We start from the raw sequence: 26,381 nt of genomic DNA, 5'->3' as shown, positions 1-26,381 counted from the left end.
ACATGAAATGGATGAATCAAATAAATGTGGGGAATGAAAGGTACGGGCGGGGGCTGTGCCCACGACAATATCAAGAAATCATAGTCAGCTCAGTAGCCTAGATGGTAGTGTGCCCGCTTTGAGACTGAGAGGTCGCTGGTTCGCGCCTCGACCGAGACATACCTAATTGGTGTAATGGCGGCGCCCTCTGGCTGCGGCTGCATCGACTCGCTACAACGGGTCAGGTGTATCGACATTTCGTTCTGTGTACATTGTTACAAAGAATGACAATACAAAGGAAATTATTATTATTATTATTTTGTCCCCACCGATTTTATATGATCACTTAAATAAAATATGCTAAGTTTCCAACAATATTAAGACGAAATCTACGCCCTTGCTAAGTCAAGTCAAGTCATTTTTATTTGTATAGCCCTTAATCACAAAACGTCTCAAAGGGCTTTTAAAAAAATCTCAATTTGTTTATTTACATAACACTGTCAACAAACGCGAGAATTAAATAAGTTATTTTATTATGTTTCCTTTGGATTAATAAGGTGAGGACGTTGTAATTTGTTGTATTGGTAAAATATTGGTTTCACATGCTTTGTATGCGATTTGTGTTGATAATTTAGAGCAGTTAAAATAATATTTTATATCGACAACAAATTAATTCGTACTCACCTTTCAATCCGAAGCTTTCACTGACAGTGAAAGCACGCCTCCTAGTGACACGTTTCACTATCTGCCCAACACTCTCATCCACAATGAGTTTGAGGGTTTTGTTTAAAAAATGTGATTACCAAACTGTTTAGTCTTATTTTTCTTTTCTTGTTTTCTTTTATAATGTTGTTGTATTTTGGGGTTTTATTTTGTGATAAATATCACAATCAAACTAAGTTTTGTTCCCGGTACTTTTCCTTTTTAAATACGCACACTTGTTTTGGTATAAAAGGCAGTCGCGTGAGACTCGCTTCTAATTGGCCAGTGGGCCAGAGCAGTCGCATCCAATAGGTCAATGCGCCAAATGAGTGCGCCCTTTAAAACAGTGCGCCAAATGGGTGTGGAAATACAGTATAATAATGAGCTTTTGACTACCATAGCTGTCAACCTCAATGGCTCCATGTCCGTACAAACTGTCGTATTTACCCTTACAAAATACAAAATAATCTTACGCCATATTTTTTGGGGGGGAATGACGTATCATGGGAAATCCCCAGGCGGCAGACGCATGCGCACAGTATGAGACTGGAGATAGGCCGGGGCACAAAGCAGATTCCCCCCCTTTTCTCGGGAAATTTGGTTTATGCTGCTTTTGTATTGTTTAACCATATTAGCGCATACCATTAAGACTTTGCACTTTATTTTCCCGAAGCTAATTTATTTTGGTGCCCTCCTGGGCACTTGATTCCCTATGCACGTTATGTGCGTTTGTGGGGCTACGGCCCTGCTCCCAAGTTACGAACATATACAGTGGAACCTCGGTTTTCGAACGCCTCTCAGTTCGAACAAATCGGAGTCCGACCAAAAATTTTGAGAAATTCTTGCTTCGCTGTTCGGTCAAAAAATCGGAGATCGAATGCCGGTATTGCGTGAGTGCGAACGCTAGGATGCGATGCTGAGCGGCATGAGGGTGTAGAACGCTCTTTTCGTGACCAACTGTTATCGCGTGCGGACGTGCTTCGTTTTGCTTTCGCTTTTAATATAGGTGTACCAAGTGTTTTAGCCCCTAATTATGCCTCCGAATAAAGTCAGTGCAAGCAGCAAAGTTGCTACAGGTGAAAAAAGAAAAGTAGTGCGTACAACTATTGCATTTAAGAAAGAAATAATAGCAAAATATGAAAGAGGTGTGTGAGTGTCTGATCTTGCTAGGGAATACAGCATGGCTTCTGCTAACCACCACAAAAATAAGAAATCCTATTCATAATTATTTTCTTTATCCTTTTTTTTATATTTACACGTTCATGTTAGCGTAATATTTCGTACGGAAGATTACGATAACGCGAACGTACGATTAGCCTGGGTTAGCTTTATGTTTAAGCTAAACATTCAAGGTAAACATTCAGGGTGTTAGAACGGAGCCCAACATTCAGGGTGTTGGAACGGAGCCTGCTTTCCAATGAACCGCTCACCACTTGTTGTGGAGACCCGGGTGCTAAATGACTTGTAAACGACCAGATTTTTTTATTTTTACACGATCATGTTAGCGTAATCTTTCGTACGGAAGATTACGATAACACGGATGTACGATTAGCCTGGGTTAGCTTTATGTTTACGTTAAACATTTAAGGTAAACATTCAGGGTGTTGGAAGAGATTAAAACGAATTAAATTATTTTTAATGGGAAAAATGATTTCGGTGATCGAACAAATCGGTTTTTGAACAGGGCTCTGGAACGGATTATGGTCGAGAACCGAGGTTCCACTGTATCTACTGAGCAATTCTCATCGACGCGTAATTCGGCAAATGACCACTAAGAGGCTCTATCTGGCCATAAACGCAGCAACTCGCCATGATTTACATTAATTTTAGAACCAACTTTGGGGATAATTCCTGGGTCCTTTAGGCTTTCCAAACCTCTTTCCAAATCCTGCGAAGGACAGAAAAAAGACGCTGGTTTGGGGGTAAAATGAAACAAAAAAAGGTGAAATGATGATGAAGATTACCATATCTGAACAGTGAAGTTACTACTCCCTTTGGGGAATTCGGCAGTGGACCCGAAGTGGCTGGTTTCGCTGAAAACACACACATGTAAATAATTATCCGTTATTATTGTGTTATTACAGGTTTACCAACTTATTGGCCATATTAATGCGAATTGAAGCATGTTTCGAGAATTTACTCACGTTTCTGAGGCTTCTGTCTGAACCATTTGAGACTCTGGAGGAGACAAAAGAATGAAGAGTTATCCTGCTACATTTGGGCAAATTTTATTTCTTCAAAGTGACTGTGTTCAATATTTTGTGCAAATGTTGTGCAACCCAAAATGAGCACAAAAAAGCACAAACAAGAAAAAACAAAAAGAAGAACAGGAAAAAGGAAGAAATAAGAGAGAGCAGATAGAAAATTCAAAAAGGTGAGGCAAGAAAGGAGAAAAACATAAAAGGAAAAAGCATAAGTAAAAAGAGAGAAAAGGGAAAAGAAACAGGAAAAAAGGAATGAAAGTTGAAAAAAAACAGAAAGCAAGAAAAAAATTAGAGGAGGAAAAAGGAAAAGATAAAAAAAGGAACAAATAAGCTAGATAAAGGCAAGAAAAAAGAAGAAGGGAGGGGGAAAAAATTAGAAAAATGGGGGGGGGGGGCTATTGGGGGGGGGGGTATTGGGGGGGGTCTTGAGTACAAAACATAATGTGAGAAAACCGAAATCGCCCTGGCCTTACAGGACCAATAGATTAGATTCGGCTGCTTAACGTGGTTGGTGGTTGAGGCTACAGTGCCCTATTTGGCCGCTGGATGGCGTGAGAGCCCCTACAAAAGCATATTTGACCACTATATGGTGCTGTTTTGTAAGGTCCAACTAAAAACTGAGTGGTAAAAAGCACAAAAAAGAAAAATACAGACTACATTGACCGAAACCGACTAAACTGCAACATTTTTCCACCAACTCCTCTTCCTTATATGTCGAATAAATTCAAATGTCTCCATCAATGAGTATTTCATAACTGCATGAGAGTTGATGTGTTTTTTTCTTATTATTAAAATTGTTTTTTTAAGAAATGCAGTATTCCAACCACTAGGAGGCGCTTAATAATACACATTGTTTTTTTAAAGTACTGTATACCATTTTGCAGCAGGGGCCCTTCTCCTCCGATTTGTCTCCTGCCATGGACACCCCTCTGTGGGTCATCTGGGCCTCATTTGGAGCCAAATCGCCGCCTGCAACTGATGCTGAGAAGTGAGAAACAGATCTGCTGACATTGATTGAGATTTTCTAACCAAACGCGTGTTGCTACTTTTTCTGGTGCGCAGCTTGGGCTGCTGAAAGCACTCACCACTTCCTGCCTCGGCTACAGGAGGTGCGCGTGTCGGCCTCTCTAGAGACAGTGGCTCTGAGAAACACACAAAAAAACAAAACACAGATAAAGATCCTGGGGATGTCCACAGATTATAAACGTTTTCTTTTTAAGTGTTTGATTTTGAGAACGATCTCACCCGTGAAAGTCATCTTGGCCTTCAAACTCTGCAAGAGAAAATGAGCGCCATCTGGAGGGTGTCTTGACAAAATATGGCAAGGAGGACGTGTCCCACTTACCTTACTTCTCATCCATGGTTTTGTTTCTGGTTGAAACGGATCACCGGGCGGCTTCGAAGTACCCGACCACTCTGAGGACGTCCCGATTCGGTTCAGGTTTGGTGCTAAACAGGGCCCAAAAATGACATCATTGAATGCATTAACCAGCCACAACAATTTGACCGCTTTCATAAAAGTTCGCCGATCTTTTCGAAACAGAGAGCTAATTTTTTGTTATCAATTAGCGGAAAGGGATTTATTAGGGGTGCTTTGACACAAAACTTAGCTTAAGAAAGTTGTGGGGGCTTTGAGTACAACTATGTCAATTTTCACAAAAATCGGTTCAGCCATTTTAGAGCCTATGTATCACATAGTACACTGAGCTGATAAAAGATTGGATTGGGCTGCTGAGATTGTTTGGGAGCTGCAGTACCTGATTTGGCCGCTAAAGAGCATTATAGGCCCCTGAAGGACTTTATACATTTGACTATAAGGGATTTTGTACAATCAAATACAAATTACGATTATCGAGTGCAATGAAGATTTTCACTGAGTGAGCTTCAGATCACGCCGTTCCGAATGTGAATGTTTTGTATAGTTCTGTTGATAACAGGACTCTGACGCAGAAGGCCAGACGCACAAGGACAGACATCGCGGCGCTCTTCTCCGAGATGGTGGGGCCACGTGGTGGCTTTTCTCTGGCCCGCCCATAGCGTCTTCCATTTTCTAACAATTGCTCCAACAGTGGACCTTTTTTCACCAAGCTGCTTGGCAATTGCTCCGTAGCCCTTTCCAGCCTTGTGGAGGTGTACAATCTTGTCTCTGGTGTCATTGGACAGCTCTTTGGTCTTAGGGTGGGCAGGTGTCTTTATGCAGCTAACAACCTCAAACAGGTGAATCTGATTCAGGATGATACATGGAGTGCAGGTGGACTTCTAATGGGCGGAATAACAGGTCTTTCAGGGTCAAAACTCAGGTGTTGAAATACTTAGTTGCAGCCGTATCACACAAATAAATCGTTAAAAAAATAATTCATTGTGATTTCTAGATTTTTCTTTTTAGTTTATCTCTCTCACAGTGGACATGCACCTACGATGAAATATTTCAGACCCCTTCATGATTTCAAAGTGGGAGAAATAGCAAAATAGCAAGGTGTTCAAATAATAATTAATGATATTATATGTACTTTATCTAATTTGTATGATGATTCCAAATCTTACCCCTGGAATGACACCGCGCAGACTCTGCAACCCGGTTTGGTGAAATAGTGACAGTCAGCTGTTCCGAGCACCCGGAAGATTCTAAAGGCACGATAAAAGCAGAAACCAGGAAATAAGAGGCTGTTTTATGAAATTAAAATGGGGACAGAAAAAGTTGCAGTTGTGAGTTGGTTTTAGCTGATGCCTTCTTTTACTTTCTTTGTTTTTGTAGCATCTGCTTGCTTTCTCTGTGCCTGTGTGAGCTTTCCCCACGTGTTTAGGTCACGTTATACCAGTGATTGATATCTACAATAAATGTAAGAGCTGCTTTTCCTCCTCTCCACCCTCTTTTCTTTAAAGCAGGGGTGTCAAACTCATTTTAGCTTGGGGCCACGTGGTAGAAAAAAAACCTCACTGGGGCCGGACTAGTAAATCAAAAAGGCTGCACAGACCACAGACTATTGCAAACTACAGACTATTATTACGCCATTCCCTGATCTAAAACCTAGATGAGGGCATCAGGGCAAGGAAAAACTCAAAAACCTCAAGACAAGTCCCCTTTATTTGTGACACCCTTAATCATAAGGAGTCTAAAAGGGCTGCACGGACCAAAGATTTTTGCGAACTACAGACTATTATTACGCCATTCCCTCATCTAAAACCTACATGAGGGCAAGGAAAACCTCAAAAACCAAAGTCAAATCACGTTTATTTGTAAGGCCTTTAATCCCAAGTAGTCTCAAAGGGCTGTACGGGGCACAGATTATTGCGAACTACCCACTATTATTACGCCATTCCCTGAACTAAAATCTACATGAGGAAAGGAAAAACTCAAAAACCTCTAAATGAGGAAAATGAAGAAGCCTACCTTTGAAATGTAAATTACTGTGACACTTTCACAGTCAATTACATTTACATTCTAGATTGCCAATTGGGGATGTTAGGGTAATAATTTGTGGACCCCGACCTAATATGAAAGTTAAATGTAAGTGAGAGGAGCTCATGCAAATCATGGATTCGTTTACAATTGATTGGTTGATTGAAAACAATAAAACAGAATCAAGTTTCTCGTGTGGAAAATTTTAAAGTTCATATTGGAGAATAGTGGAATGTTTTTATCAGAACTTTTTCTGTAGAAGAACCAATCAGGGCTGAGCAGCCGGAGCCTCCGAAGTGAATTGAGTTTGAGACCACTGATGCGGCTTATACAAACCTGTGTTAACAGCCAGTTGATAGGATTCAGGGGTTCGTACTGGCAAAGGCGGGGGTACGTCTACATCGGTATCACCTCCTATTAAAAAAATAATAATAATTAACAAAATACCCTCCTTATTGTTTCTCTTAGGAATGAATCCATACTGGGCAGGTAAAAATAAAATGGATATTTGAAATTTGCCTTTTGAATGTTGTTGCCCAATCTTTAGCATTTGTCAGTGCAGGGGTCTCAATCTTGTGGCCCGCAGTCCATTTGCTACCCGCAAGACGACAGTTTGTGCCCCCCGCCCGTTAATGTAAAATCAAAATTAGTGCGGTCTGGGCGAGTTTGATATAGATGCTACCTCCTTACTATTGAGTTAGGCGGGGCTCAAAATTCACACGGTAACGTTTTAACATCGACATACCTCTGAATATGATTGGCTAGCTACTTCCCGGTTTGACCCAAAGCCAGTGTCTAAAATAACGAAAAAATATCTATATATTTTTTTCAGATCAAACATTTGCTTTATTCAGATTTTGAAATTTCCGTTCGGTTTGGAAATTTCGGAATCTCGGTTCGTTTGGCAATTTGCATACTCGGCGGCCAATCAGAAGCCTGCATCGAATAACTTCGTGCTTCCGGACTTTCTGGAGCGTTATAAGGTCGTGCATTTGCATATCATTTTCCAAAATAGACATACAGAAAACACAAAAAAAATGGATAAGTGGTTAGGAATCAAGCCAAAACTTCCGCCCCAGAAAAAAAATTCAAAAGAAGCTAACAAAATTGATGACGCTACAAAACATAAACATACATCAAAAGCATCGTGGAAAGAGGAGTTCACGTGGCTTGTAGCAGAGGATGCAACTTAAACATTGCATGAATAAAGATGAGTAAATACAGGTACACACTGATGGCAGATGGAAAACAGCGATGTCATATACATGCAATGAATGTTATAAGTAGATTTACAATAAACTTAATTTTAAAGGGTTGTTCTGTTATATATATAATGATTATCAATCCTTGATACTTTGCAACAACGTTTTGGTTTTTTTTTTTTTTTGCGATGAGTCGTCTTATTGTGTTTCAAGTTGTGAAAAATGGGGCAGGCAACTTTATGGCTGGGCAGGCAACTTTTCAGAGTTGTCTGCCCTGGTGTCCGCTAACTTTTTGTCATGGGTTTCAGACACTGCCATAGCAGTGACTATAAGTTTCAAACACATTAGCTGATACAAAAAAACATTTTTTTTGCAATTTAAAAATAAATAATTATATATTTAATTACATAGATAATTAAATAATTACACTTTATACTTGAATTGAAACGCGGAACAAGGGCCTTCCAGGGTGTGGGAGGAGATCGTCATAGCAGTTAAACTGATGACATTGGATGCATCCTCCAGGCAACTTTGGATGAGTTTCTGCCTTTAAGTTTGTTATTTTTATCTTTCTGCTATTATTTAGTATCTTATGCCATTATTTTTTGCTGTATTGTTTTCTTTATTTAATACGGATATATTTTCCTTTCAGTTCTAATAAATTAGTGTTAAAAAAAAAAGATCTTTGAGAACAGTGGAGTGCCTTTGTTGGACCTTTTCCTACCTACCCAACCTCACCAAACCTTAACTCAAGGAGCCCCCAATTAAATGGAGTTTGAGACCTCTGTGTCAGACTAAATCATTCAGGTCCTTAAAAGTATATAATCTACGATTGAAACTGACAAACTAATAGGCAGGATGTGAGCACTGCCGTTACCTGGTTCATCCAGACTCAACAAGGGACTGTTGAAAATTGGGCCGACAGTCCATCGCTTGCTAAAATGTTTTGTATTGTCCAACAGAGAGCTGTCAAAGTAGGGGTCCTCCACCATTAGACAGATATCGACTGCTCCAGCAGGTGGAGTTTTAGGGCTCGGCGATAAGACATTGTCACGCCGCTGTAGGTTTTCCACTTCAAGGCTATTGTGTATTTCTTTTGGTGAAGTTCCGTAGTCCACTTCCTGACGTGCTCCATTAAGTGAGTGTGGTTTGTCTTGTTGATCATTCATTTCTGAATCAAATGGTGTCATTATCTCCTTCTGCGATATGATGTTGATTTCCTTGTTATTGATACTGTGCAGCTCCTGACTTCCAGCATCTTGCTCCCTTGTAGCTGCTCCCGTTGGTACCTTAGTGATTTAAGAACGCGAGTTAGATATGGTGTTGCAATATGTTTAAAATGTATCTCCTTTGATGAGAGCACCTCATTTTTGCTGCCCTGTTCATTAGTGGACTGCAAGTATCTCTCAAAAAGTAGCTTGATAACCCTGTAGACTAGTCCATACTGTTGCTAGGGTGGAGCAACACACAAACCATGAATGTTTAGAAATAGGTTTATACATATGCAGTGTCTGAAATCACGTCTCCCCGGACACCATGGGCGTACATCTTTTACGTCGGGCGTACAACTCACAAAACGTCTCTGCCCGGGTGACCGACAACATTTTCAAGAATTTTTTTTTTTTCGTTTTTATTTATTTATTTATTCAAATCAAACATTTGCTTTTTTCCGATTTTGAAATCTTCGTTCGGTTTGGAAATTTCGGAATTTTGGTTTGATAGGCAATTTGCATACTCGGCAGCCAATCAGAAGCCTTCATCAAATAACTTCGTGCTTCCGGACTTTCCCGAGCATTATAAGGTTGTGCTTTTGCATATCATTTTCCAAAGTAGACACACAGAGAACACAAGAAAAATGCATAATTGGTTCAGAATCAAGCCAAAACCTCAGAAGAAAGATTCAAAAGAAGCAAACAAAATTTATGACGCTACAAAACGTAAACGTACATTAAAAGCATCGTGGAAAGAGGAGTTGACGTGGCTTGTAGCAGACAACGCAACGCAAACATTGCATGCTCTGTTAATACTTTGCAACAATGTTTTTTTTTTTGCGATTTATTGTCTTGTGAAAAATGGGGCAGGCAACTTTATGGCCGGGCAGGCAACCTTTCAGAGTTGTGTGCCCTGTCCGGGAACTTTTTGTCATGATTTTCAGACACTGACATATGACAAGAATCCAGAAGCTACCTTAGTTTGAACTACAGATGGCCTTTGGGTTCTCATCGTTTGAACTAAGTCACATATATCAAACTCTGAGGTGATCCTCTAAAAAAAAGAAATGAAATGTCTTAACGAGATGGCGTTTCATGTAAAGTTGAAATGAAAGCAATGCCATTTCTTACTCCTTTCTTGAGAAGGTTCCAAGTGTAATCAATGACGCAAAGGACTCCTGTTCTGCCACATCCTGCACTGAAACCACAGAAGAAGAAGATTGTTGCACTCAACAAATCGTTTTGACCGTTCATCCTTGAGCTATAAAATATGTTTTACTCACACAGTATAGGGTAAGTTGTTTTTAGGCTCATATATATTTAAAATGTAGCCCCATCCCCTTTTTTAAATTCTGTATATACTGTTTGGTACATAATATTTAGTATAACATTTTAGTTGCCGTATGTGAATAACTTGTCTTGAGTCAGGACCTCTTTTGAGTTTCTCTGTGAAGCCGTGTTTCTCAACTGGTGGGTCAGGACCCAAAAGTAGGTCATTGACTTATTTTCAGTGGATCGTGGGCCTTTACCTTGGCAAAATAAAAATTAGAAAAAAATATCTGAGGGTCAATTAAACTCCTTAACTTAAGATGGAGATAATAACAAAAACATACCCAGTTCTCTGATTTATTTCTCCGAACTCAGGTTAGTGTTACAGCTAAGAAGTATTTTGGATTGTCTTCAGGTTTTTCAGTATTTACGTATTGATGAGCTAACCCAAAGAAAAGTCATTTTTTAAACTTGAATAATTTTAAAATGCCCTTATTTTAATTCATCTGGAGTTTGTGGATAATACCTACTAAAGTAGAAATGTATTTTCCCACCCATAATGCAGAGTTTTGTCACGGTTGCCATGGTGCCCAATTGACCCCGCCCGTGTGGCGCCAGCTGCAGCTTGTTGACAGATTGGCTTCCCCACTATTTAAATCCTGTCCTGTCAATCCTCGGTTGTCGGTCTGTCTGCAAATTTCTGTTTTTACACGGCAAGCCCTTTTTCCGCTGTCCGGTTTTTTGCTCCTGTTTGTCTCCCGCTACGATTTGTTTTGAACTTGACCACATCTGCTCTGCCGTCCCGAATTACGACCTGTTTCGATCTCGACCACCTCTGTTCTCCCGTCCCGAATAACGATCCGTTTTTAAACTCAACCACGTCTACTCTCCTCTCCTGGCTTTCGACTTGTTTCCGATCCCGACCACGTTTGTTGCTCTCCTGTCCCGGCTACTGACCTGTTTTTTCGCTCCCGACACCGCCATCGCTCGCCACGGAAGTGCCACTCCCGCGAGCGACCTGCTTCCCCCGACCAGCGATCAACGGACCGGGTGTGCAATCCTTTTCTTTCTTCCCAATAAAACTGTGAGAAACGTTACGTGAGTGGGTCCTGCCTCCGTCCTGGTCCTGACAAGTTTATTGTTTGAATTTAGCGGGTGAGGTTTCTCTACTAAAAGTATATAATTTGAGTTGTTTTGAAATATTGCAGTATTTGCACTTTTTCATTTCATGTCAGTGCATGTTGAGTCTGCGAAAAATGACTGAAGCTTTTGAAGTGAAGAATTTGGGACTTTGTTAAAAACGCAGCTTATTGAGCATTATAAGGAATATTATTACTAAAAGTTGTTTTGGTTTTGCTGCATTTTGTTTAAAAAAAAGTGAATGTATTGGTCTAGATATGGCACAATTATTTGATTCAATACATTTCAGAAGTGGACATTTTTATGTGATTTGAGTCACGGAGGGTGGATCCTGAAGTCAGACCAGTTAAGAACCACTACTCTAAAGTTAATGAGAGTTAATCTAAGATTACTAACATATTTTTTATTTAACTTTTATACTATGCTGTGGTGGCACAGCGACTGGGTGGTTATCGCACAGCCCCACGGTGCAGAGGTTCAAGGTTCAAGTCCAGCTACCGCAGCCTCCTCTTGTGGAGTTTGCATGTTCTCAACATGCATGTCCGGTTAATTGGCCGGTTCGAATTGTCCCTAGGTGTGAATGAGCGAGTGAGTTGTCTGTCTCTATGTGCCCTGCGACTGGCTGGCAACCAGTTCAGGGTGTCCCCTGCCCACTGCCCGAAGATAGCTGAGATGAGCTCCAGCACCCCCGCGACCCTACTGAGGATAAACGGTGCAGATAATGGCTGAATGGATACTATATTCACACAATGTTCATGGTACAATGCGATTATGTGACAGAAATGAGGGGAAAGATAATAGGAAATTGGTATCCTGTCAAATCTATGGAAAAAAGACAAGATTTAAAAAACAGACTAACAGCAAAATAAGTATTTCCCCACTCAAATAAATTATGCAGTTTTGAAAATTGTGGAATTCTCCATATTATTTCAGCACAAAATTTTGACCAAATCAGATCAAAACAGGAAAAAATAGTGATTCAAGCATTTAATGGGAGACTAAATGAAACTGACAACAATTTTGAAAAAAAAAAAAAAAAAAAAAAAAAAAAGCTTGTCTTGTGCGTATGTCACCAAACCACTCAAAGATGATGTTTTTTGTAGAATCATGAAGAAGCTGACCTGCAGTGGATGCAAATGGGGATGTCATCATGGGGCTGATATGTGCGCATTTCCTCCAACATGTCCAAAATGGAAGGGATAAAATCCGGCACGCCGTGGTCCGGCCACTTGACATAGTGCAACTGCTTCACTTCTCGATGACACTGGAGAAGGTTCGGGGAAAAAAGTAAACCTAATTCAGGTAATGTCAGATAAATAAAGCAAAATGGATGAAAGATCAAAGATTAAAGGGACAGTCTGTAATATTTCACCAAAAGATGTGTTTGTATTGTGTAATGCGACCGAAAACGAGTGCTACAATGCACAAGGGAGATGACAAACTACAGAGACTCAAAATGACCTAACCGCACCATTTGTATTCTTATTTCTTTGGCCAGTCTTTCACAAGGTTTTTTTTGCGGGGGTCGCTTTAACAGCAAGATGGCAGACAATTATATCGAGCCTCATGTTATGTAAAATAAATACACATTTCTACAAGTATTTAAGAAATGCTTTTTTTATGTGTAGTTTTTGCTCCTTATTCAAATCCAAATTGTGTTTTTTTTTTACTGAATTAAGGTTTTTTTTTACCACTAGGAGGTACTAAATAATACACAATGTCCCTTTAAGTAATTCTGGAAGGGGCTAAGCAAAGCTCCACCTATTTGATTAGAACTGCATGTTACAAGTAAATGTCCCTGTTCTTTTTTTTTAATACTATTATGTTCATGTTTCATTATTACACAATAATTATTACATCAAAGTTTTAGCTTATTACAATAACTAATGAGACTTGTAACCTGCTGTGTTAAATATTTTGTTAAAAAGCTGTTGTTCAAACCAATATTGTTTTTTTTTAATGAATTGAGTTTGGTTTTTTTACTACTAGAAGGCACTAAATAATATACAATGTTCCATTAAAAACACCACAGTCGGGATCAAACAATTATAATGAAATTGTGTTTGTTATGGTAAACATGAGGGTTTCATAGTCATCACTTACATTTTCATATGTCAATTTTAATGTCCTCGTCACATAGGATTCTCTGTCTTGTTCAAAATCCTATAGAAAAAAGCAACATTGCAACATCAGTTTTCCGCTTTAGATTTAGTTTGTTTGGTTAAAGGCAGATAAATAAACAGGCATGAATATGTGTAGGTGGTTAAAAGGTGAGAAGGGTGTGGGTGAGATGTTCTGGTAAACTGTATATATAGTTCAGCTCAGTATATGTGGTAATTCATTCTCTATACGCTACCCAGCTCTTGACCGGGTTACTGTAAGGGAATTTATAGTTTGATTATAGTTTAAATGTGCCTTTGTATGATTTTATCGCCAAAATTACAGGCCCAAATATGATATCCGGGTGCTGTTTGCATTCTTTCAACAATTGTATCCTATTGGGGCCCGCTAACAATGAATCAAGATGGCCTTCACTTTAGTTTCGGGAAGTCTGGTCAAGACCTTGCCTCTCTTTTCTAATCCTTTGACTTCCCAGTGACACATTTAATTTTTGTGGTACAAAGTTTCACTTTTATTATTGCTCATTTATTATGCCCACACGCCATCTAGTGACCAGGACTTCATTTAAACATGTGATTTCTGTCTAAACCAATCAGATTCGTTTCATGTATTCATGTGACCTCGTTTAAGCCAATCAGATGTGTTGTTTTATGCCTCTGTTTTCAATAAATGAGTCTCTAGCCATTGGGGGTGTGTGGTTCCTTTCTGAGACGATCTTGGTATTAGATCTAGGAGAAAGCTCAGGTTGGACGCGCCTCCGATGGAAGGGCTATCAGAAACCTAATCTCCGACTCAGAGTGTGTTTTTTCTTCATCTTAATACGATTTCATGTTTTGACCTTAACATTTACCAACTATGCTAATATCCCCATCAGATACATCTGGCACTTCTACAGTCTCTCATGTGAAAAGTTAAAGTGTATATCATTTTCATTGACTTTCTTGATATGTGTCATCATTCTAACCAATGTTTTACTTGTAGGCTATGATTTATTGTCATTTATTTAAACTCTGATGTGTGTATAATCGCAACAGTCATTTCATAGCCATGTGTTTTATTGCTATGCCAATTGAGAATGCTTGTCAAATGGCTGTCAGAGTTTTGATGAATATGTATATTATTGCTGTTTTTGAGATTCTTAAACCTGACGCAAAAATTTGCATAGATGGTATCAATAAAGTACCCCATTCATATGCTCCCTCGTCAAAGAGAGAGAAGTTTATGCTTTATGAAGGATTAATGAAATAAAACCTAAAGAAAAAAAATAGAGACTAAATTAGAATTGGCAAACGTGCAACCATTGACAGTAAGCCAAAATGCGCCTGCTGTACTAGTTCAAGCTGCATTCAATCAGTGAGCCTGGATTTCTTTATTCCACTTTCGTGCAATACCCCTCCGGGCAACTCCGCGCTAACTTACAGCAACACACTCTGGTTTCTATTGAAACATTGTCACGTAGATCCCCGTGCCAAGAAATCAATAACGTGTGTTGGCGTTCTTGTTCTCAGTGTAGAGATTCCATAAACTGAACACAGCAATTGGCATCATTCTAGTTCTTTTTACGTTGCAATCTACGTATCATGACATATGGGCTGCAGTTGACCATTCTCTGCCCTGATTGGCTGGAAATACAGACGCAGCGTGTCAAATGCCCGGTTCATTCTCTGCAAAATCTCATGAAACCTGCCTTCCTCCAAACATTTTCTCCTTGGATTTACACAATTCACGTAAGTCACCCTTTTTGACTTCGAAACAGTGAATTACTCCGAATGGTGAGAGATTTTAGCGCCTGAGTGATGCCTGCTTATTATCGTATCATATCATACCTACACAAACTACAACGAAGGGCCCGCAGACAAATGACTTCTCTTCCTTTTGTGGCCAATAGCGTTCACACTTTTTCTGCAAAGAACAAAAAACGATGAAATAGCAAAACCACACACACGCAAGCAGGCAAACCTTACCTTTCCCATTTCAAATTCTCGGCAGGCCATGACGACAACCTAAAAAATAAAAGCTCTTAATTTGAAAGAATTCTACATACACTGAATCGTTGAGACTCCATGAAGTTAAACGGAAAACTTTAGAAAGGTTTTTATACTGACGGAAGTCATCCGCAATTAAAAGTGTTTTAAGGATGACAACAAGTGGCTTATACCTTTATGTCATACTCCCACAGCATCCTCAGGAAGTCCAGCACTGTGTTATGTAGTGGACCCTGAGTAGCTATATAAGCCTTGGTGCCCATCACTCCCTTCCCATACAAACACACACAAAAGCAGAGTTATTTTCAAGTCACTTCAGAAATATACAGTATACACTAGAATGATCTTAAACTGCCACTGATATTTCGCATACCTGTATGAAGCTGGCATTAATGTAGCTGTTGTCATCTTTAGAAGTGTTAAAGGTGAGCTTCACTCTGCTGTGGTCAACTAGGAAAGGTGTTATTGAACAATAATGTCAGGCAAAATAGTTCACTTTCCCCATCATGGTTAACCTTTCTTAAAGTTCACCTTGAGCTTTTTGTCACTAACTTGTGTCTTGGATATAGCATCTTGCAATGGGCCTAAAAAAAAACCCTTAATTGCAATTTGGATGACATTTCCTTTTAAATTGAGACATTTTTAGTCCTCCATATAGGGTTACTAACACTAACAAAAAGATAATACAGTGGAACCTCGGTTTTCGAATGCCTCTCAGTTTGGAAAAATCGGTGTTGGACCAAAAATTTAGAGAAATTCTTGCTTCGCTGTTCGGTCAAACGCCGGTACGCTAGGGTGCGATGCTGAGCGGCGTACGAGTGTTTTAGCCCCTAATTATGCCTCCGAAGAAGGTCGGTGCAAGCAGGACAGGTGAAAAAAGACAAGTTGTTCGTACAACTATTGCCTTTAAGAAAGACATAATAGCTAAATATGAAAGAGGTGTACGAATTTCTGATCTTGCTAGTGAATACAGCATGGCTAAATCTACTATCAGGAAGAGGTTGAAAAACCTTTGATGATTTTTCTCTCCCCACCGTCCACCACAAAGGTAAGAAATCCTATTCATAATCCTTTTTTTTATCTTTACACATTCATGTTAGCGTAATCTTTCGTACGGAAGATTACGCTAACGCGAACGTACGATTAGCCTGGGTTAGCTTCATGTTTACATTCATGGTAAACATTCAGGGTGTTGGAACGGATTAAAATGATTTTACATTACTTTTAATGGGAAAACCGATTTCGGTGATTGAACAAATCGGTTTTCGAACAGGGTTCTGGAACGGATTATCGTCGAGAACCGAGGTTCCACTGTAGGAGAACCTTCCAGGATGGCTGACCTGATTGCTGTGGACCTTTTCCAGCTTGAAATGTATATATGTATGCATTCATTTGTCATTGTGGGGTTAACTGATGTACCCAAAATTACTAGAATGCACATTCTTAAATGAATAAGTATTGGCTGTCCCTAAATTATCATTTTATGATCAGTGACAAAATGTTGAGAATTAATGTTTGCCATGAATAAAATGCAACATTAACAAAAAAAAATATAGCGAAGTGTAAAGGTAATTCTTTAAAACTGTAAATCATTGCTTTTGCAAAAAGAGAGAAATTGTATCTATTTCTCTTGGGTATCAGCATCAATGACAAGTCAAGAGTTGTGCCTCAGTCTGTGCCTCAGTTGTTTACCATACTAGCAATCAATTGTAGACTACAGGTTTATTACAACCAAGAATTCTTCACTCATACTATGCTGACATTTATTTCACAATAACCTTGATCAGAGATGACCAAAAATAACAGACCATTAGAATATTTGTCCTCTTCTACTTTATATATTCTTGCAGTTTTATATATCAAAGTTGTTTGTTGTCTAGCTGCGCAAAAGCCAAAGTCATTCAACTAATAAAAGGAACTGATCCTGTGCCGTCATCTATCCAACCATTATCTGCACTGCTTATCATCAGTAGGGTCACGAGGGGGGTGGAGCCCATCCCAGCCATCTTCGAGCAGTGGGCAGGTGACACCCTGAACTGGTTGCCAGCCTGTTGCAGGGCACACAGGGACAGACAATTCGCTCGCTCATTCACACCTGGGGACAATTTCGTTGTCATTGCCCAATTTCGTTGTCACAATATGTTAACCCATTTTGTAACAATGACAATAAAGGTATATTCTACTAATTTGGACCGGCCAATTAACCTGAGATGCAGGTTTTTGGAATGTGGGTTGGAAACCAGAGTGTCCAAAGGAAACCCATGCAAGCACGGGGAGAACATGCAAACTCCACACAGGACCTCAGAACTGTGCCACGGACGCGTTTACCACTCAGCCTGCCCTGTGCCGTCATACATGTCATTAAATCGCCTGCAACTTATAAGTGAGAGAATAGGGCATCATGTACAGAGCATGGTTGTTGATAAACTCTGTATATAGTATTACTTTGTGGATTATTTTTCACCCTCACTGTATTAAGGGATGAAGTTCTTTGAGAACTATCAATACTTGTACTTCTAAATTCGGAACGATTCCGCTATTTAAGGAAAGATTGGCAACCCTTCCTCCATATCCAATGGATGTCACAATTACAAAGTCTGCAAAATGCCTGAGGTGGAGGTTTTGATGAACAGTTTGTATTACAACACCTCCTAGTGGTGAAAAATATCAGTCATTAAAAAAACTACTGTATTGAGTTAAATAATAAGAAAAAATACATGAACTTTTCTATAAACTTGCATTTTCTTTAAATGCTCATGGGTCAAGAAATTTGTTTAGATGTTACAAAACATGGGCCTCACTTAGAATGAACCTACATGACCCAAACCTTGCGCTAGGCTGGCCAGAAATAATAAGAAAAAAAATTGTGTAGTTTGATCACATTGAGTCTCTGTACATTGCATTCTTGCTTGTGCTTTTAGCACTCAGTTTGGGTTGCACAACACAATACAGCGACATCTAATAGTTAATTTAACACCCCTTCTTTTAAGTTTTATTTTCAAGTTGGGTTTTCAAAAGGCATTTTAACCATATTGTTTTTTAGGCATATGTATTTTGAAGAGACAAAGAAGAAACCTTGTTGGGAATAAAAATCACACTCAGGATTCTGGATTTTGTCTGCTTGGAGTGATATCAAACCCGGAACATACAAGGCAAAAGATAGTTTTAGGGCTGCTCAGACTGATTTGTATTACAAAAATATATGATTACAATTATTATTATCATTATTAATACAGTTTGTTTAAATAAATACCATATATTGCTTTAGCTGATTTTACATTTTACAGACTTTTTAACACAACAAAAGTTGTCTTAAAAGACTGTATAAAAGGGCTGAGTTAAGCTGATCAGTGTTAGCTTTTAGCATTAGCATGTAAGCCCCAACAATGCTTGTCACTCGTATTAACAATTGGAGCACATTATTCCATTACACCCATATGTGGGCCTTTCTGCTTCTCTTGGATTGGATGTACGGAAAAATTTAAGTGGCAATAATGGAAAATAAAACATGGTGAATGTCAGAGTTTTGTCTTATAGGTTGCCTAATTGCATCGAGCTTACATGGGAGTATGTCCTTGTATCTGTTCTTCTTGATGTTTTCCTGCGTTTCAGCTGATTTGCTGGTGTAAGTCTTGTCATCGCGGTACTTAATTGATTGGTTTCGCAACTTCTGCAACAAAATGTATCACACACAGCTTTTTAAGGTCAACGGACAGTTGGGCATGACACAGTATTTTTAGTATTTTTGGTATTGGAAGACATCATTCACATAAGATTCATCAGCACATGCTCAGAATCTGTGACTTATGTGTAACAAAAAGAAACAGAGAAATAGACGGCTTCCACTTATATCCTACCGTCTGAAAAATGAGAACGACTATTTTCGTCATGAATTGTGAAGACGATAGCTCTAGTCTTTCTTCAAAAAGACTGTATATGGAGTTGCATTTTTTTTTTAAAAAAGGAAAAGACCTAAGTGGCATCATGACAAAGGAGTTCCATCTTCTGTGTCATGATTACTCATTACACTCACCTGTGCCTGCTAGTCTGGCGCCAGCTGCTGATGGTTACCTAATTGGTTCCCCGTCCTACTTAAGCTCAGTCCTTTCACTTACCTGTTGTCAGTCCGTCAGCGCACCTCTGTTTTCAGAAGGCAAGTATTTTTGACTCTGACTCCCGTCTGTTCCGTTTTGTCACCCATTTTCCACTCGTCCGTTCCTGATTTCCCCGTTTCACTGTCTCCTGCTACGACTCGTTTTTTGATCCCGACCGCGTTTTGATCTCCCGTCCCTGCTAACGACCCACTTTTTTTACCCCGACCACGTTCTGATCTCCCGTCCCGGCTAACGACCTGTTTTTCCGTCTTACTATGCTACGATCTCCCGTTCCGGAAGATCCACTTCCGCATTCGGAACACCTTCCGATCCCATGAGCGGCTTGCTTCCCGCGTCCAGCGAGCACCGGATCGCTGGCGCTGCCTTTTCTCCATATTTCAATAAACTTGTGAATAACATCACGCATCTGGGTCCTACTTCTGTTCTGGTCGTGACATTCTGACACCGGGATCCAACTGGTTACCATGGTAGCAGCTCTGCAATGATGATAATCTGTCAAGTCGTCTGCCAAGTCATTTTTTTTTTTAAACTCTTTTTTATTTCTGTAAATTCTGCTCTTACTTTCTGTCTGCCTGATTCAAATTAAGATACGGAATGCTTATTATCTTAATATAGGGGGGCAGGAACCATGTTTTGTGAGCAAGATGTGGCACTTTTCATGAGTATATCTGGCTTGGAGATAAAATGAGAGCCTCAGTAGGCTTCTATGTGACTTTCCAATATTAAGCCAAAGCACCACAGAAGCCTGATTATACGATCCAAAATATATAAAGTTTAAACTAAAGTTTACACCAACAGACCCCAATTTGGCTGTACGTCTCAAAGGAATGTCCCTGGTTTTTAGTATATTAGTTTTTAGTTTATTGTTACAGTTTTAGTTTATAAGTTACCAGTCGGTGCAGTAGATTCTCAGAAAACAATCAAGACCCAGAATTCATAATAGGCACGCTCAGAAGGCTGAGCTTTTGTTAAATAGTTCAAAGGGGTGTGTCAAAAAAATAGCAGTGTGGCAACCAATTTCTGAGTTCATCAATTTTGGGGAAAAAAACAAAAACAGGTGAGAATCAGGTGTGTAGTAGGTAGCACCTATTTAAGGATTATGAAGCCAGCACAGGTTGAACACACATGAGAGGAAATTGGGTCATTCAAGACACCGCTCCGAAGAATGGCGTTCTTTGATTAAAACGTTGTTTGGAGAAGGAAAAACCTACAAAGAGGTGCAAAAAATGTTGGTTGTTCAGTTAAAATAATCTCGAATGCCTTAAAATTTGAATAAAAACCACACACACGTGGGGAAAAAAACGGAATACAACTATTGAAATGGACCGGAAAATAATCGGAATGGCAAAGGCTCAGCCAATGATCAGCTCCAGGATGATCAAACACAGACTTGACTTGACAGTCTGGAGTTACCTGTGTTATTAGGGGCATTAGGGATTCAGTGCCTTGCCCAAGGACACTTCGACATATAACACGGAGGAGCCTGCAATCGAACCTGCGATCTCTTGATCCCAAGACGAGCGCTCTACCTCCTGAGCTAATGCCGCCCCGAATATAAAACAATTTCTGCGGAAAGCCCCAAAAAATAAATCAAGGTGATCTTCTGTTCATGTCTTGATAATGAGCCACATAAAAAGAAGAATATTAACATCTGTTTGTCAACTTTACTGAAGACACCCATCATACGCCAGCTTCATGAAACACAAATTTCCTTTATATAGGCTGTACTGCATTAAATGGTAAATGGTCTGCATTTATACAGCGCTTTTCAAAATGCTAAAGACCTTCCAAAGCGCTTTACAATGTGCTTCACACTTACCGAACCACAATCACACTCACGCAGTGATAGCGGCAACAGCAACCTGCTTATCGGGGGCATTCAAGGTTCAGTGTCTTGCCCAAGGACACTTGGACGTTTAACATTTAACTGTGTGATTTCCAATTGTATTCATTTTTAAAAAAACATGTTTATTGTTATCCCATAAGAGTGAGATGGAAATTGAAAACTACTGTATCGCAAGCTGCATTCTGAAAAATAATGATTGACGAAAGTTCAAACTAAAAAAAAGCATAAAGATATTGGCCTTTTCAGTGAAATTTTATGATGTACCTAAAATCAACTCAAACCTTCACAGGTTAAATTCATTTGAAGTATTTCTCTTTTTACGAAAATATGTTTAGACAAAGTAGATTTAAGCTTTCCTACAGTGATTTTTGTAAATCCCCAAATTGTAAAATTGTATCCAAAAACTTGCCGCCTTTTGTAAACAGTTAAGTATCATCGTGCCTGTTCTTGAAGCTTACATTCACAGAACTCTCTGCAGAGCTCTCTTGCGTTACTGAATCTTGACAAAAAGACTCACCACAAACTCCTTGTCCTCATTGTCTCGTCTTTCAAATTTGGTCAGTAAATTTCTCACAATGCTGGTCTGCTGCTGATCCATGACTGTGTCCCCTTTCATGTTTGGGGGCCGATTCACAGGTCGGGGACTGAGAGCACACTAAAGGCTCTCTTCTCTGACAAATCCCTCCGTCTCTTGCTAAACTATTTTCTTGAATTTTCACATGAGGGAACTCGACTTAAAAAAAATAACAAGAAAACAAGGAAGTGCGGCTTGTGTGGGTTTGTCTAACTGGGTCCTAAAGTCACTCAACAGTCAGTAGCGGAACATGCTAAGATCCCACTGAGGGCACAAAAGACTTATTCCAAAGATCCTAGATGATTACATTTTATAGACCAGTAGAAGTATTATCAAATCCACTTTTCTTGTACCTCCACAATACTATTTACAACGCAACATTTTGTTGCATGTGCATAGAACAGTAATAAGGATGATTGAATGAACCAAGCAAAAATATTAGACAAAATTCTATGTTTTGACTGTAAAGCAGGACTTTTTGAGTAGCGGGCCGCATTGGGTTAAAAGAAATGGCCATAGGGAACAAGCCTGAAGGGGAATAAATGGCTGATTTATGTATGATATTATGTAGATGCCGATAGACTAAAATCTGATACCTCAGCTGAACATGTGGAAAAAAGATTAATCCAACAAAGATAGTACAATACAGTAATACTAGAAATACTATAATCATAAAACTACTGTAATAATACAAAAGTTCTACGAAACTATTACAGATATACAACAATAAAATCTACTTTTGAAATACAACAAAACTATTACAGAAATACTAAAAAAAAATACTACTATGGAAATACTACATAAAATTACTTCAGAAATACTACAAAAATAGTATAAAAATAAAACTACAGTAACACTCCAAAAAAATGACAGAACTTCAATTAAAATCAGACTTCAGAAATACTAAAAAAAAAAAAAAAAACTTCAAAAAATACAGGACTACTTCAAAACCAGGGTTGGGTTGGGTTACTTTAACTGGATTACTTTCAATTACTTTTGGATTACTCCAATACCAAATATGCTAATAAAAGACAAAATAAACTAAATATGAATAAAATGATGACTCACAACACGTGGTAAGCTTTCTCTCCTGGCTTTGATCTCCGGCAAAACTAAGATAAAATGCGACAGAAAAAAAAAGAAAATAAATCCTAACAGCTTGCCAACATCATTTTTGCCGTTACATGTATTCCGTTACACACAAAATTTAGTCATTTTATTCATATTTAGTTTTTTTTGTCTTTTATTAGCATATTTAGTATTGGAGTAATCCAAAAGTAATTGAAAGTAATCCAGTTAAAGTAACCCTACCTAACCCTGTTCAAAACTAAATGACAAATGAAGTGCTTAAGACGGGGACCTGACATACTTTTTTGCTTGAAGTGTGGTCGTTTCAAAACCAATTTGATTAAACTAATTTACTTAAAAATAAGTTTATCATGTCATATGCGGCCACTGACTGCAAATAGTTGCCCACCCCTGGAGTAGTGTGGATGCAAATTATCAAGTAATAGGGGACCCAAAACTAATGGGCTCTATGCACAACTTACTTCTGCGTTTGAGTAAGGAGGGTTAGTCATTTCCGGTCTCTCATAAACATCACGAGCAAAGCGCGAAATAACGTCATGGCGGAGTTAACTTACACACGCTGTTTGTTAGAGTTGCCGAAGATCATCATCAGGTAAATGATGTCCAGCGCAGTACCACAGACCAAACTTGAAAAATCAAGAGTAACTAAAAAAGCAAGAGTAACTGCGTCACATTTCAGGGAGGTCAGTCATGTTGCTCCAAAAAAAGCAGAAAACAAGCAAGAAAGACTCATCTAAGGAACACGACTAGCTGAACACATGAAGAGGGGTCTGCAAATAGAATCAAGTGCCTTAAAGTATTATGCCGTTTTAAAAAATGTGAACTTAGCCACGTGTGGGCTAGTAGTTCATCCAGATGCACCGTGGTTGGGTGTGTCACCTGATGGGCTGGTATATGAACCTATCGAGTGACTATCATTTGAGCTCGTTGAAATTTAATGCTCAAATACAGGGTGTCTCGAAAAAATGTACTCACTCTTAGAATGACGAGAAAACCTTTATTTATGAACATAGAGTGAAGTGAAATAGCATCGAATACATGAGACAAATGTAATTGAAGAATCATGTTCGCAAATGTTCAAAGTCATGACCATTATTGTCCAGACAACGCTGATAACGCGCACCAAGGGATTCGCAAACGTCGCAAATTATGTCATTAGGAATATCACGACATTGTCTTTCAATTTCCAATTTCAATGCATCAATTGTCCTTGGTTTGTTGACATAAACGTGGTCTTCTAAGTATCCCCACAAAAAAAGTCCATGGGTGTTAGGTCTAGGGAACGCGCAGGGTATTCAGTGGGGCCCCTTTGTCCAATCCATCTCTCAGGTAACACTGCATCGAGGTAAACTCGTACATCGCGATGGTAGCGGGGAGGTGCTCCATCTTGCTGAAAGTAAATCTCGCCGTCATCACCAAACATCTCTGTTATCTGTGGACCAACAAATTCCCGAAGCATGTTGAGGTAGCTCTCACCATTGACAGTTTCGTTGAAAAAGAAAGGTCTTATGATGCCCAATGCGGATATCCCACACCACACTGTTACCCCTGGTAAGTTTACATGGCGTTCAATTGTTACGTGAGGATTTGCAAGACACCAGTACGTGCAATTATGGCGGTTAATGGTACCTTTTAATTTGAAGGTTGCTTCAACGCTCCACACAATTTTGTGTGCAAACTTGACATCTGCACATTTTGCCAGGTACCATTCACAAAATTCGACTCTCCGGTCAGGATCGTCTTTGTTGAGAGCATGACACCGCCTTGGAATGTAGCATTTTCAATGCAGACGCTTCATGATGGGGTTGACGCTATCTTTTGAGATGTGGGTTTCCCGAGCAGTTTGGCGAAGTGATTTCTGTGGTGATCGAAGGAGTGTTTCCTGCACCTGCAGTTCTTTTCCAGAGGACGTAGATCTCCGTGGTCGTCCTGAACGTTTATTGTTGGTATTCTGTACGGTTCCATCTGCTTCAAATTTGTCTCTGATGCGCGCAATGGTCCGGCGCGTGGGTGGCGGTTTTGCGAATTCACTTGTGAACCGGCGTTGCACTTCAGTGGCGTTTTCGGCCTTCCAATAGCATTTCAGGACAAACTTTCTTTCTTCGAAACTAAGTTGATTTCCTGCCATGGCTTCAGTAATTCAGGATATCTGCAACACATAAAAAGAATGAGTACAATTTTTTGGAGACACCCTGTTTACAAAGTTGCATGGATTGCAAGTACCTCAAAATTGATCATGGTGTGCATAAGCTAAAAGAAAGCCATTATTGGCAAGTCCAGGGGCAGTTGCTGATTACAGGATTTGAGTGGTGCGACTTTGTGATCTTTGCCAATGAAAAAATTCTTGTGCAGCGCATTCACACAGACAATGCTATGTTGCATTGTATGAAACAAAAAGTTGATTTGTTTTTGTTGAACACACAAATGTCAAAATATATATGTGCAAATAAGTTGACATGGAACACATTTCAATGCAATACTTTTATTAAGGAAAAAAGTCAACGAGCTGCAACAGGAGCAATCTGTGTGATTTAAAGAAAGCAAAAACATAACTCAAAATTCATCACGAAAGCATATTGCAGGGAATTTACCATGAGTCAAATATCTATACAGATCTGTGGGCATTAGCCATCAGGTCCGAGCTTTGAATATGTCAGCTACACACTCGAGAGCTACTCTTAACAATGAAATCGTCTCTTCGATTATTGATGACCCACCGTTTTCGTAATTCGGAGTTTTGGGGAAACGTATGGAATCTTAGGGCCGAATTACAAGTAGCTGAAGTCGTACATTGAGGTACACAGCAGCCGTGGCTGGCCTAACTGTCTCCCCGTTTTATAAAACAAACATTTGTGAGTTAACAAGTCATTCTGACCTTTGGTGGGCATAAGAAGAGTTGAAATTAATTGCAAATAACGTCAAAAAACAAATCCGTATTCGGCTTTTGCAGGTTGGGTGCTAGCATAACACTGAGACCATCGCTGACCGGAAACTCCCACCCATCCTGAAATTTTTCCGGAAATACGTCATCATCTCTCGAGCACAGAGCTCATTCTGTTTAGGGCCCCATTAAGGCTGGGTAGTAACAAGGTACATTTACTCCCTTACATTTAGTTGAGTAAGTTTGGGGAATTTCTGTACTTCTAGGAGTATCCCTGTACTTTAACTTGAGTAAATTTGTGAAGAAAAAAACGGTACCTTTACTCCATACCTTAAATAATTACTCCGTAACAAATTCCCTCCACGTTCGTACGCGTCTGACTTCATAATGACGAAGGCCTCCGCCAGCCTCTACCTCGTTTAACCAATAAAACGTAGCAGCCTCGTCACGTGACTATATTCAACTTGAGCGGTGGCGAAACGTTGTTTACGGATGAAACAGATGGAAAATGTCGCTTCGCAACACCGACTATAAAAACACAGAAGAGGAGAGGTGCATCCCTGGCCTCACATCAAAACCTGCAGGACGAAGACTAGTAACCTTACCGTGGTGTCCTGCGAAGGGCTCTCTCCCGTGGGAGCCTTACGAATCCAACTCAATCCA

The 26,381-nt window shown here is 39.5% G+C and overlaps 1 protein-coding gene across 3 annotated transcripts; it reads right to left on the bottom strand.

Annotated features, from left to right (window-relative positions):
- Positions 1-295: 295 nt before the first annotated feature.
- On the bottom strand, positions 296-25,844 carry LOC148368677 (uncharacterized). Of its 3 annotated transcripts, XM_088330686.1 has the most exons (22): positions 25,713-25,844; positions 23,392-23,482; positions 18,775-18,883; positions 15,587-15,663; positions 15,387-15,482; positions 15,193-15,231; positions 15,059-15,130; positions 13,211-13,270; positions 12,229-12,371; positions 9,830-9,896; positions 9,675-9,752; positions 8,851-8,937; positions 8,365-8,776; positions 6,622-6,699; positions 5,430-5,510; positions 4,231-4,334; positions 4,131-4,158; positions 3,971-4,027; positions 3,760-3,866; positions 2,826-2,859; positions 2,646-2,714; positions 296-2,569 (listed from the first exon to the last, which is right to left on the bottom strand). In XM_088330686.1, the coding sequence occupies exons 5-22, from the start codon at positions 15,474-15,476 to the stop codon at positions 2,508-2,510; spliced, it is 1,668 nt and encodes a 555-aa protein (XP_088186812.1). In that variant the 5' UTR covers positions 15,477-15,482; positions 15,587-15,663; positions 18,775-18,883; positions 23,392-23,482; positions 25,713-25,844; the 3' UTR covers positions 296-2,507. The 3 variants fall into 3 exon arrangements, with proteins under 3 accessions (XP_088186812.1, XP_088186810.1, XP_088186811.1); XM_088330684.1 differs by lacking the exons at positions 23,392-23,482; positions 25,713-25,844 and adding an exon at positions 21,692-21,844; XM_088330685.1 differs by lacking the exons at positions 23,392-23,482; positions 25,713-25,844 and adding an exon at positions 21,692-21,844 and having other exon boundaries at positions 3,760-3,860.
- Between the last annotated feature and the right edge of the window lie 537 nt (positions 25,845-26,381).

The sequence above is a fragment of the Urocampus carinirostris genome, chromosome 3 (assembly GCF_059441175.1).
Source record: "Urocampus carinirostris isolate Australia breed hairy pipefish chromosome 3, RoL_Ucar_1.0, whole genome shotgun sequence".
Classification (NCBI taxonomy): domain Eukaryota; kingdom Metazoa; phylum Chordata; class Actinopteri; order Syngnathiformes; family Syngnathidae; genus Urocampus; species Urocampus carinirostris.
Note: the sequence above shows the minus strand (reverse complement) of the source record. Positions and strands in the feature narration are given on the sequence as shown.